General features: G+C 44.2%; 1 protein-coding gene and 1 pseudogene across 3 annotated transcripts in view; one reads left to right on the top strand and one right to left on the bottom strand.

Annotated features, from left to right (window-relative positions):
• Positions 1-12,682, bottom strand: part of Dnah3 (dynein axonemal heavy chain 3) — a 164,187-nt gene that overhangs the window by 39,818 nt on the left and 111,687 nt on the right. For all 3 annotated transcript variants that reach the window (XM_085841357.1, XM_021168736.3, XM_085841358.1), the window contains 7 exons: positions 10,102-10,225; positions 9,850-10,006; positions 9,459-9,602; positions 5,916-6,582; positions 4,647-4,812; positions 3,884-4,100; positions 323-505 (listed from right to left, as the gene is read on the bottom strand). In XM_085841357.1, the coding sequence (XP_085697483.1) occupies positions 323-505; positions 3,884-4,100; positions 4,647-4,812; positions 5,916-6,582; positions 9,459-9,602; positions 9,850-10,006; positions 10,102-10,225 (1,658 nt within the window). The remainder of the gene's footprint in view (positions 1-322; positions 506-3,883; positions 4,101-4,646; positions 4,813-5,915; positions 6,583-9,458; positions 9,603-9,849; positions 10,007-10,101; positions 10,226-12,682) is intronic.
• Positions 8,214-8,314, top strand: LOC115031571 (U6 spliceosomal RNA; annotated as a pseudogene).

The raw sequence follows: 12,682 nt of genomic DNA, 5'->3' as shown, positions 1-12,682 counted from the left end.
TGACAGGGGTGAAGTAGACGGCATGGGGATATTGATAGGCAAAGAGAACAACCAGTGCAAAGGCCCTGGGGAAGGAATAACCAGAAGGTTATTGTAGCCAGGGCACAGTGAAAAGTTAACAGATGAGCTTATGCTGAGTCGCAGTTTTGACTCAGAGTGGGATAGAGAAGAGATGGCCCAAGAGCCTTCTTCACTAACTCCTAATTGGTGATTGGAAAACTCACTCGCCCTTCCTGAGTCTCCTTTGTCTCATCTGTAAGGTGGGCACAGTCACTTACATTTAGCAGTGGTGGCTCCCTTTGCACCTCTCGCCTGGTCATACCTTGATCCCCTGAGAGATGGCAGCAGCAGCATTAGCCTCCTTCTCGTCTGCCTGCACCAGAAGTTTCTTGGCATCAGCTTCTTTTGTCTCCAGTTCAATTTTCACCATCATCATTGCTGTATCCTCAGAGGTTTGGATGAGCTGAGGCTGAAGGGCAGTCAGCTCTACCTGCATGACAGCCACCTAGCACGGAAGAGGGGACAGGAGAGACATGGGATCAGCAGTGTCAGTGCTAAAAATGAAAAGTTGAGAAAAGCAGACCTGGCTCTGTAATACAGGACAAATGTAGATAGAAAGGATGGCTGGTTTTGGCATGTCACTGGGCATAGATTTGTTGGCTGGTATTTATGCCCCCAGTCTTTCAATACTTAGTTACTGATTCCACACTGAGTGTTGCAGTTTCAAGAGCAGTGCAAAGCACAGGCACTCAATGGAAAGCAAAAAACGTTAACGATATGGTTTCTTCCCTCATTAGGTTTCTATGCTAGTGCCTGGTACAGGGAGAGAGAGACCAAGTCATAAAACCATTAAAAGTCACTCTGTGTGTGTGTGTGTGTGTGTGTGTGTGTGTGTGTGTGTGTGTGTGTGTGTGTGTACAAGTGCTCACTTGCATTTGGAGGTTAGAGGTTGATGTTAGCATGGTGCAGACATCCTCTGACTCTGCCCCCTACCTGCTGGGATTATAGGTGGGCTGTTATGCCCACCTGGCATTTATTTGAGCTCTGAGAATCTGAACTTTTGTTCTTACCCTTTTGTGGCAAGTGTTTTACCCCTGGTCCATTTCCATAGCACCTGGGTTCTAAAGCTACTTTTAATTTGATTCAATGCAAGTAAGCGTGCACACACACACACACACACACACACACACACACACACACGGGTGGGGGGAGGGAGGAGAGATCCCAGGCTAGCCTTCAACTCACAGACTCTTAAGACTCTTATGCCTTTTCCCCCTCCCCTGACTCTTAAGCTCTTAACCCCAGTCCCAGTCTCTAAGAGTCTTGAGTTTACAGGTGGGTTCCACCAAGCTAAGCAAGAAGGCACTCACAAGTACTGCAGAAGGAATATTTGTCTCCCAATGCATATGCTGAAGTTTAATTCAGAGATAATGATATTTGGCAATGGGACCTTTGGAAGTCATTAGGGTTAAATGAGATTATGAGAGTAGGAACCTCAAGATGGGATAAATATCCTTAGTAAGAGCAAAAAAACAAGAGCTCTGTCCTTTCTACCATGTAAAAACCCACCAAGGTCTTGTCTGGGCTAGAAAGATGGCTTTACAGAGACAAAGTTTGGAGCTGTGATGAAAGGATGGACTATCTAGAGACTGCCATATCCAGGGATCCATCCCATAATCAGCTTCCAAACGCTGACACCATTGCATACACTAGCAAGATTTTGCTGAAAGGACCCAGATATAGCTGTCTCTTGTGAGACTATGCCGGGGCCTAGCAAACACAGAAGTGGATGCTCACAGTCAGCTATTGGATGGATCACAGGGCTCCCAATGGAGAAGCTAGAGAAAGTACCCAAGGAGCTAAAGGGATCTGCAACCCTATAGTTGGAACAACATGATGAACTAACCAGTACCCCAGAGCTCTTGTCTCTAGCTGCATATGTATCGAAAGATGGCCTAGTCGGCCATCACTGGAAAGAGAGGCTCATTGGACTTGCAAACTTTATATGCCCCAATACAGGGGAATGCCAGGGCCAAAAGAATGGGAATGGGTGGGTAGGGAAGTGGGGGGGGGAGGTATGGGGGACTTTTGGGATAGCATTGGAAATGTAATTGAGGAAAATACGTAATAAAAAAAAAAGAAAGATGGCTTGGCAGGTAAGGGTGCTTGCTCTAAAGCTTGGCAACCTGAAGTAGACTCTCCAGAATCCATGTAAAGGCAGAAGGAGAGGGTTTGGCAAGATGCCTAATATTGGGTAAAATCTCTTGCCATCAAGCCTGACAGCCTAAGTCCTAACCCAGAATCATCATGGATGCAAGGAGCAAAGAGATTTCCTGCAAGCTGTCCTCTTGTTTCTATACACAGGCTGTAACACACACCCCCTTTCCCTGCTCCCACACACATGTACAATGAAAAAAAGTGTAAGAAGTAAACCTGATTCCAGGAATTTATCATCTGACCTCCCCATGCATCCTGTGGCATGTGAGCGCCAACACACACATGCGCACACACAACACATTAAAAATTAAATCATGGGCTGGAGAGATGTCTCAGCAGTTAAGAGCACCCGCTGCTTTGCCAGAGGTACTAAGTTCAATTCTCAGCAACCACATGGTGGCTCACAACCATCTATAATATGTTCTGATGCCCTTTTCTGGCATGCAGGCGTACATTGCAGATAGAGCATTTATAATACATAAAATAAATGAATAAATATTTTTTAAAAATGAACTCATAATGTTCCTGTCTCATTGGAAGGAGAGCCCCCACCAGTCAGTGTATCTACCATCACCTTGAGCTTGCCTCCTGACCTCTGGAACTGTAAGAAGCACAGGTTTGTTGTTTCCAGGTTTCTGGGTCAGCCATCACATATAGCCAACACCCTTGGAAACAGTTCTATCACACATCCTTTGGGTCTGTCTGAGTACGGTCAGTGATGGGGAACTCTTTTTAGGGGATTGTAATTTTTTAGAAAACCAAATTCACTAGGATTTTTTTTTTCCCAACGAAGCATAGAATTTCTCTCCACCTTTACTCCCTACCCCCACTCCCCAGGAGCCTCGGTTGAAAACCAGACCATGATGGGATAGTGTGATCAGGAATCTGCCCTGAAGTCAAGCTTCTTTGTCATTCAGGTGGGACTAATGAGCAGGCTGAAGAACCTCTCTGTGTAGTAGTTTCTTTATAACAGGAGATGGCATGCTAACCTGCTCTCATCCCCTTTCAGGTCATTTCAATCCCCTTTCTGCCTCTCCAGCCACATAGTTTTCTCTTACTTGTCTAGAGGGACTTGAGCTTTCAACATTAGACCCAGCAAACCTAGGACCAGAGCAGTGGAGCCATAGTGTCACACTGACAGATCAGACCATTGTAATTTGAGTCCAGGACTAACCTTACAAAGCCCTGCTCTTCTCCTATCCAAGGCTTCAAAAAGATGCTGCCATTGAGGTCCTAACTGTAAGGGAGTGCCAGTACTCGGCAGTCAGGATAAATGCTACTTTACTGGGTTTGTTTCTTCTTTGTTTGCTTGTTTGTTGATACAAGGTAGTCAGCCCTGGCTGGTCTGGAACTTACTTTATAGCCCATGCTGGCCATGGACTCACTCCTGCTTCAGATTTACCTCTGCTTCCTAAGTGCTAGGATTAAAGGTATGTGCTCAGCTTATGCAATATTTTGAGAGACCCAGTTAATGCCCAAACTAAACCCCCCCCCCATGAACAAGACAGTGCAATCTTAAATCCAGACAGGATCACCTGAAGCTGAGATGGAAATGAATTAACTGAGGCTGGAGTCTGTCTTTATCCGATGCCCCCTCACCTTCTGTATCTAGACACACCCAGCATATCCTGGCCCTTCGTCCCTGTTCTACTACGGAAGTGCTTACTTGTGAAGATGCAAATTCCAGTTTCTGCAAGCCTGCCAAGTAGCGGTTCCTAATTGTGTCCACCTCTTGTCTCTTGCTATTAAGGAGAGTTTTGAAGGTGAGGATCAATTCAAGGTAAGAGGTGGGGGTCACATAGTTGTGTCTGAGAAGTGTGTTGTAGTAGTCAGCCGATAGCTTCTTCACGCTCTCCTGGAAGTACTTGCACATGGAGACGACCCTGCCAAGGAAGCCAGAGCAGTTAGTTGGGACCTAGCTTCCTCCCGAGGAGACCTAGGGACACCAGGGTTCCAGAGGTGCATACAATGACTGGCCCTCTAGAACCTAGTGAGTGAACAGAGCCAAAGAGAGAGGGATGACCTCGGACCTTTTCCAGAGGTGCATACAATGACTGGCCCTCTAGAACCTAGTGAGTGAACAGAGCCAAAGAGAGAGGGATGACCTCGGACCTTTTTATGACTTGCCAGGGCTTATGCAAGACGTATCAGGTTTCAGCAGTTTGGAGAAGCTTTCAGAGCGCAGAGTACTTTTTAATTGCATTTTATGTATTTTCCATTGTGTCTGTGTGTACAGATGCATGCCTGGGCTTATCATAGCACGCATGTGGAGGTCAGAGGACAGCTTTCAGGGGTTGGTTTGCTTCTTCTACCATGTAGGTTCTGGGGATTGAACTCAGATTGTCAGGGGCTTTTACCCTCTGGGCCCCAGAGGTGGCTGGGATTTCAGCTCGGAATACCTGGGGTGTTGAAATGAAGCTAAAGCTTACTCTGCCCGAATGCTGTCATCAAGCTCCACGTCCTCCAGGAATTTGTTGGCCACCAGCTCTAAGGCATCAGTTGGCCAGGACTGGAACCAGTCAATGGTGCAGCAGTTGATAAGTGACGGGAACATCCTCAGGCGGGTTCTGAAGGCATCCCCGATCGGACTCATGGCTAATGAGAAATAGGCTCTGTTAGTTCCCTTCCACAAGAGCTTGGAGAAGCAAAGAGAAAGTAAAGGTTTGCAAGGGGCAGGCAATGCCTCTGGCTGGTAAATGGGGATGTAGTTGCAAATAACCATGATGAGAGCCTTGCAAACAGAGGAATCGTGGGGAACTTTTATGATGGGGCCTCAATGCATTATGACAGATGGCTTTACTAGTCTCCTTTATGCACTGTTGTGCCTTTATGTCCCTTAGTTGGGACAGAGCCCTTTGCTCCATTTGTTCTCCCTGTGCTTTAATACAAGGCAGTCATATTTAGAGACCCACAGAAGTTGCCCAGGGCTTGTTTCTGACTCCATCTCTATCCAGCCACAGACTCTTGGTTCTGCACCTCAAATTCCATTCATGGTTTATTTAATGTTTGGAGGAAGCATGATATGTAGGTGGAAGTGTGGAGGTCAGTGTGGCTGGAGGAGGCTGATTGACATGAGGATGCAGGGGTAGTTTGGTACACGGCCTTAAAAGATACAGGCAAGAAAGTTTTGTTCTTTGATTACCATCCTAACAGAAAGTGATTATTTTAATTTGCATTTACATGTACACACACACACACACACACACACCATCAGTCTTGTCTGCTATACAGAAAAATAAAAACCCACTCTGGATTAATGGATCCAAAAAGTCTAGGATTAACAAGAACGGAGATGGAGAAGGACAGTGCTGGGGTGAGATCTGAGACAATAGTGGCTGAGCATGAAGGGATCGAGGACAGAGAAAGGTGAGTACAAGAGGGTGTGAGGCATCCCCTGGCTTTATGTATCCATTTCATTCCTGGAGAACACTGGTGTTCTGTGCCAGATAATATGCTAAGCTGTGTTGTTTCTTGAAGAAATCAGAGAACTGAAGAGATCAGAACGAGCTCGACACGACCGCGTTGAGCAAAGATTGAGGACGATTGCCAGAGGAAGTCCAGATTGTGACTGTTGGTCGGTGCCTTGCTTAGATCAGTTTTGATGTCAGTAAAGATCTGGGATACTGAGATCTGGGATACTGAGAAGACCCTAATGACTCCAGAGGACCAAGAACAGACAGAATTTAACTGCTTCTCACCAAGAACAATGTGAAGGTTCTTTCTCACTCTCTCAATAAAGAAATTGTACATAGACAGGGGAGTGGCTTCAACCTTCTCTCCTTCTGTCCTGGCCGCTGTTTGCATCTTTTCCACGAGGTCAGCCTTCTCATCCGCTGGGAAGATGTTGGGCACATCGCCTGTGTTCAGAAGCATGTTGATGTCTTCCACAAATGACTCATCCTTGATCTGGTTATCCGAGAAGAGGAACACAGTACTCTTGGTGACCACTCCTGACTGCAACATTATCTTTTTCAGGTCCTCTCTCCAGTCGCTGTTGGTGTAATTCTTTGTGATTTCAATCTGGTATAACTCATAGGAGTTCATGAACGTGGACAGTTTGGTGGCGCTCTGCCGCCCACTGCCCCCAATGCCCACCAGGAGCAAGTGACCTTTCTTTTGCTTCAGGACTCTGCAGATCCTGGAGATGTGCTCAATGGCAAACTTGAACATGACCAAAGACATGGGGGCCTTGCTGACACTGTTGAACTCATCCAGATAGTACTCCATCACCACCGTGAGTCCTCTCAGGTCAATGATCTCGTCATAGATTTTTTGGTCACTTTCTGGCTTCGAATAATCCCCGAAGAAGAGGCTACGGATGTTGTCATCAGTTATCTTCCCAGTGGGTGACAGGTGGATGAGCACCTGTGGGAAGAATAAGTGTCTGTTGAACCCAGCGGCGGTGGCCTAGGCTGGCTGTGGGTATAGGGACAAAGTGAAAGGGAGACCAGACTGTTTTTCCTGAACACATCTTCCTAGCTATGGCTCATCAATAGAAAAAAGATTTAAATATATAATATGTGGATGTGATGGTTTGATTAAAGAACAGGAAAGCAGCGTGAGTGGGGCTAGAGGACTGGCTGGGTGGTTAAGAACATGTGCAGCTCTATAGAGGACCCAAGTTTGGGTCCTAGCACCTATATCAGACAGCTCACAATGGCTAGTAACTTCAATTGTAGGGGAACCAGCCCCTTCCTCTCGCCTCTGAGGTTACCAGACTCACATGTATATGCCCACGCATGAGTACATATACATATAAGCATATTTTTAATTTGTATGTATGTGCCATACATGTGTGGGTACTCTCAGAGGCCAGAAGAGGGTGTCAGGTTTCTTGGAGATGAAGGTTGTGAGTTGCCTGATGTGGGCACTAGGAGCCCAATTTTGCAAGAGCAGCAAGTGCCTTTAACCACTGAGCTGACTCCTCATCTCTGACTACAGTTTTTTGTTTGCTTATTTTTAGGCAGGGTTTTGTTGGGTAGCCCTGGATAGCCTGGAAGTAACTATGTAGATTAGGCTGTCTAGGAACTCACAGAGATCCTCTTAGAATTAGAGGAGTGCTCAGCTGCATATACACATAAGCAAAAAAAAAAAGTAAAAGCAGATCTCTGTGAGGTCAAGGCCAGTCAAGTTTACAAAGTGAGCTCCAGGCTAGTCAGAGCCACACTGTGGAACTCTGTCTCAAAAAAACAAAAGAAAAGAAAAGGAAGATCAAGCTGTTCGTCTGTTACATATGTGCAGGGGGCCTGGGTCCAGCTTGTGCTTGCTTTTTAATTAGTGATTCAGTCTCTGGATCCAACCAGAGTAGTTGACTGTGTTGGTTTTTTGTGGAGTCCCTGTTCTCTTTGGGTGGCTCAATCTTTCTCCCAAATCTTCTGTAAGACTTCCTGACCTCCATCTACTGTTTGGGTGTGAGTCTGTAACTCTTTCCACTGGCTGGCTGTTGGGTGGAGCCTCTCAAAGGACAGTAATGCTAGGTTCCTGTCTCCAAGCCTAGTGAAATCTCATTAATTGTACTGGGGATTGGTTCTTGCCCCTGGGATGGGTCTCAATTTGGGGCAGTCATTGGTTGGCCATTCCCTCAGACTCTGCTCTACCTTTGTCCCTGCACATCTTGTAGACATGACACATTTTGGGTCAAAGGTTTTGTGGGTGGGTTGCTGTCCTTATCTTTCCACTGGGAGTCCTGCCTAGCAACAGGAAGTGGCTGCTTAGGATCCATATCCCCCACTGCTAGGAATCTCAGTTTGAGTGTCCCCCAAACAACTGGTGTAGGGGTAGAGGGTGGGAGATGGAGGATGGGATGGGGTGGGGGGAAAAGGTTGACACCCAGAGGGAGACTTCCCCTTCTAAGGGACATGGAGGGAGGACTTATGTCAAGGGGTACTGGGATGAGAGGAATGGTTGATATTGAGTTGTAAAGTGAAAAAATAAATTAATAAATTTACATAATATTTATACAAAGGAAACAAAACAGACTAATAACAAAGGAGTGCTTGCTTCTGCAGCAGATACACTAGAACTGTAACAGCACAGAGAAGCTTGGCATCCTTTGAACAAGGATGACATGCAGGCTTGTGGAGTGCTCCCTAGTATTATCCTTAAAATCACTGGATCCTTGTGAAGTAAAAGTAACTTGTTTTAAAAAGAAATTTTTAATGAAAACAAGTGGGAGCTAGGTGTAGTGGTACACACCAAGAACTCAGAGTCAGGAGGGTCACATGTTCCAGCCTGGCAAGACTCTGTTCTAGAAAAACAAACAAACAAGAAAACAAGCCAACGATAGCGACAAAAAGAGGAGGAGGAAGAGGAAGGGCGGGGCAATCTGTTATCCCCTAAGTTGCTAAATGTTGGTGGTCAGCTTGTAAGGTCCCACAGAAGACAGTGGACCAATGATAATACTTCCCCATGGTTGGTCCTGCACTAAACAGAGGTGAGGGCGATGTCCCTGCTCTCTACCCTGCCTAGAGTAGGATGCTTAGCTGTTTCCTCCTTCCTGATATGAGGACCTGTCAATTTCTCTGCTCTTGGCTTCCAGGTGCAGCAAAAAGACAATTTTTCCTAGAGAAACAGTTAGCTGTTTGGTGGAGCAAATTAAAATGCCAATAGATAGGTTCAAGATCATTTTTCAAAGTAGGAAAAAGAAAATGTCACTATACTTTTTACAAAAAGAAATTTTTTTGCCTGAATTTTATCAGGGTCTTGGTCAAATTATAAAAATGTATGGTTTTCCTCCCCCAATCCAAATGAATTTGCTTTAGGATATATTTTAAGTTAAATTAGTTTTATTTTTGTTTTTAAATTATGTTTATGTGTGCCCATGTGTGGATATGTGCACGTGTGTGCAAGTGCTTATGTGTTGGGGACATTGGATCCCCTGGAGCTTTTGTTAGAGGTAATTGTGAGCTGCCTGATGTGGGTGCAAGGAACCAAACCTGGGCCCTTTGCAAGAGCAATCTCTGCTTTTATGTACTGAGCTATTTCTCCAGTGCCTTAAATTAGTTTGAAATAAATAACATCATATAATAACCATTTTGAGTATACCAAAACTTACAGGTTGCCACAGAAATGGAGCAAACTTAGACTAAGTAAAATATCAACAAATCAACTGATTAATGTATGTGTCATTTTCCATGATTCAGGGCGAAGAGTGGCGGTGGTCTTTACTGGGAGGAGAATCTAGAGTCTGAATCTAATGTGAGCCCATTTCTTGGGACAGATGATTCCAGAATAAGGCTTACCTTCTCCATGGTCTGCTTGAAGCAATTGGAGGTGGTTTCCTTCACCAGGTTGAAGAAAGTCTGTCTGTCCTCATTGTCAATCAGGCGGTCATAAAAGACTCGGTAAACCTCATGGATCCAAAGCCGGATAAATTTTTCCAAATCCTAAAGGCCAGAGTTAGTCATTTGTATACATTAAGGGTGGCGATTGTGATGACAGCTCTCAAGAAGTCTCTAAATCTCGGGGTCGATGTGAGTTATAAATTAGACAAGGGATAGAAAGTACTATGCCATGCATGCCACAGAGAATAGAGTTTGTGGTTAGTGAAAGCCTATCATACTAGGTGCACTATCAGTACAGATCCAGGGATGTTGCCAGAAGATTTTCAAGACAGGAACAGTAGCAGCTGACCTGTAGGTGGGTGTGGGGACACAGCAGTACTCCCTGGATCACCCGTGAGAAATCCCGAAGGTTAAAGACGTAATGTGATTTGGAGGGAGTTGGCAAGAAGTTCTCCACTGCAGCTCTGTAAATTGTCTGCGTTGCTTGGACTAGCATCTTCCCATACCTCGGGAGGAAAAGGGAGGCAGATCAGTCACGTAGTTAAACAGAAATGAGGACAGCCCCCATGTCAACAAGCAGGAAGCCACAGGAACCTCTTACCGTAAGAACATGACATCAAACCCTTTCCCAAAATGCCAGTCAGCAATAGAACTGAAAATTTTGGTTAAGATTTCATCTTCAAAGGCGTTGATGGAAACGATATTCAGATGGCGAGTGAATCGTCCTGGAAACACATAGACACTTGAGTTTGCACACACACTTCCCAGACCGAGTGACCCTGGGAGAGAACAGAGTCAGTATCCCTCTGCTCTCAAGTTCTACAGTTCTGCCACCCAACAGGTCAGCCCCCAGCCATGGTATTTACACTTAATATTAGCCAGGACATCAAGACTGGGCTTCCTCACTGACCACACAAGATGTGTTTGGTAGCTACAAGTGGCTTACTCAGTGCACACACAGATAATCCCTGACCTGCAGAAGGGATGCCAACTCTGCTTCCTCTGGCACACAAGATTGTCTTTATTTATAAGATTTCATTTTTATTTACTTATCTAGAAATGTGTTTTACTTATTTTATGTGTATGCATGAGAGTGTGTGCCATGTGCTTTACCTAATGGCCTGCAGACCAAGTTGCACAGGATCCCTACCAACTAGAGTTACAGAGGGTTCTGAGCAATCATGCCGGTGCTGGAAATCCAAGCCAGACCCTCTGAAAGAGCAGCCAGTGTTCTTACTGTTTAATTATGTGTTTCTATGTGTATGTGTGTATGGCTCTGTGCATGCATGAATGCTGGTGACTAAGGACTCCAGAAGAGGGTATTGGATCCCCTGGAGCTGCAGTTACAGGCAGTTGTGAATTGCCCAACAAGGGTGCTGAGAATTGAACCCAGGACCTCTGTAAAAACAATATATGCTCTTAACTGAATATATATCTTGAGCCCCACAATATTATTTTTAAAAACTAAAGGAAATACTTGATTACTGTGGGATAGCCAAAAAATTAATAATAATTTATTTTATTTATTTATTTTTTGTAGAAAGCATCTCCTTTGCTGACTTCTCTCTCTGTTCCCAAGTTAACCACCATTTACTAACCCTCCCTTCTCAGGCCTGAGTCCCATCACTTCCTCCTGCTTTCTCTTGAAACATGTGCAGATGGTTTTCAGGTCTTGTGGCCATCTGGGTTTTGTTACTAACCATTAGGATTTTGAGAATTGGGGAGTGTGTAAACTAGACTCATTATAATTATTGTTTAATAAGACTTTAGAATTTTGTTCTCCGTTGCACTTGTATATGGACTTGGGAAGAGGCAAAGCTTGTAGTGCCATTACTGCTGCTGTTTCCCAAAATTCCTCCTCATATATATACAACACATACACATGTAAAGCATGCATTTCTGTGTATTGCCTACACACATGTAATTTATATGTATGTGAGCGTACATATAAGCGTGCACATATAGGGGCTTGAGAACTCATTCTCACTGGCTTTTCTTCCAAAGGACCCACATTTGATTCCCAGAGCCCACGTTGGGCTCACAACTATCTGTAAATCCAGTCTCAGGGCATCCAATGCCCTTTTCTGGACTCCCCAGGCACCATTTGCACATGTCACACAGACATACAGGTAGACAAAACACCCATGCATATAAGAATAAACAATAAAAAGTTAAAATACACACATGTATATATGTATATTTTTTGTTAAAAAAAGTAACAGTAGACTGATTATTTTGTGTGCCTCTATGTGTTTGTTATGTATGTGTTCATATATGTGTGTATGTTTGTTTGGCATGTATGTGTTCATGAATGGATGTATATATACATACCTGTATATGTGTGTATATGTGTGTCTGTGTGTGTTTGGTATTCATGTGTTCATGAGTGAAGTGAGTATGTATATGTGTGTATATATATATATGTGTCTGTGTGTGTTTGGTATTCATGTGTTCATGAGTGAAGTGAGTATGTATATGTGTGTATATGTGTGTCTCTGTGTGTTTGGTATTCATGTGTTCATGAGTGAAGTGAGTATGTATATGTGTGTTACATGTGTTCATGAGTGAAGTGAGTATGTATATGTGTGTTACTTGTGTGTAAACTAGAGGTTAAGGTTGGGAACCTTCTTTTTTTAAATCTCTTTCTACCTTTGTATGTGTTTATGCATTGTGTGTACTTGTACAGAGGTGTGTACACACATATGTGTATATGTATACACGTAGAGGTAGACTTATATTTTCTACATTGCTGATCTGTAGCCATTACTAGGCATGTGAGTTTGAGAACACCATTCAGTATTTTGATAAGAAAAATAGTATTTAGCATAAATTCATGTTTTCCTTGTGTTAGGCAAACAAGTTATGTTGCCATGTTCTCAATCATTGTGCTCCCAATAACCATAAAACGTTACCTTGAGCTTTGGTTTCTCCATCTGAATGCTAATAACTGTCAATTATAAACTAGGTTATTTGTTTCCTACTGAATATAATTTCACTAAAAACCAGCATTAGGGACTAGAGAGATGGCTCAGTGGTTAAGGGTACTTACTACTCTTGGGGAAGACTCAGGTTTGGTCACTAGCACTCAGAGGGAGACTTACAACTGTTCATAGCTTCAGATCCAGGGGAATCTGGTGTTTTCTTCTAGCCTCCACAGGCACCAGAAACACATGCAGTGCACA

The sequence above is a fragment of the Mus caroli genome, unplaced genomic scaffold, assembly GCF_978045245.1.
Source record: "Mus caroli unplaced genomic scaffold, Mus_caroli_1 scaffold_8, whole genome shotgun sequence".
Taxonomy (NCBI): Eukaryota; Metazoa; Chordata; class Mammalia; order Rodentia; family Muridae; genus Mus; species Mus caroli.
Note: the sequence above shows the minus strand (reverse complement) of the source record. Positions and strands in the feature narration are given on the sequence as shown.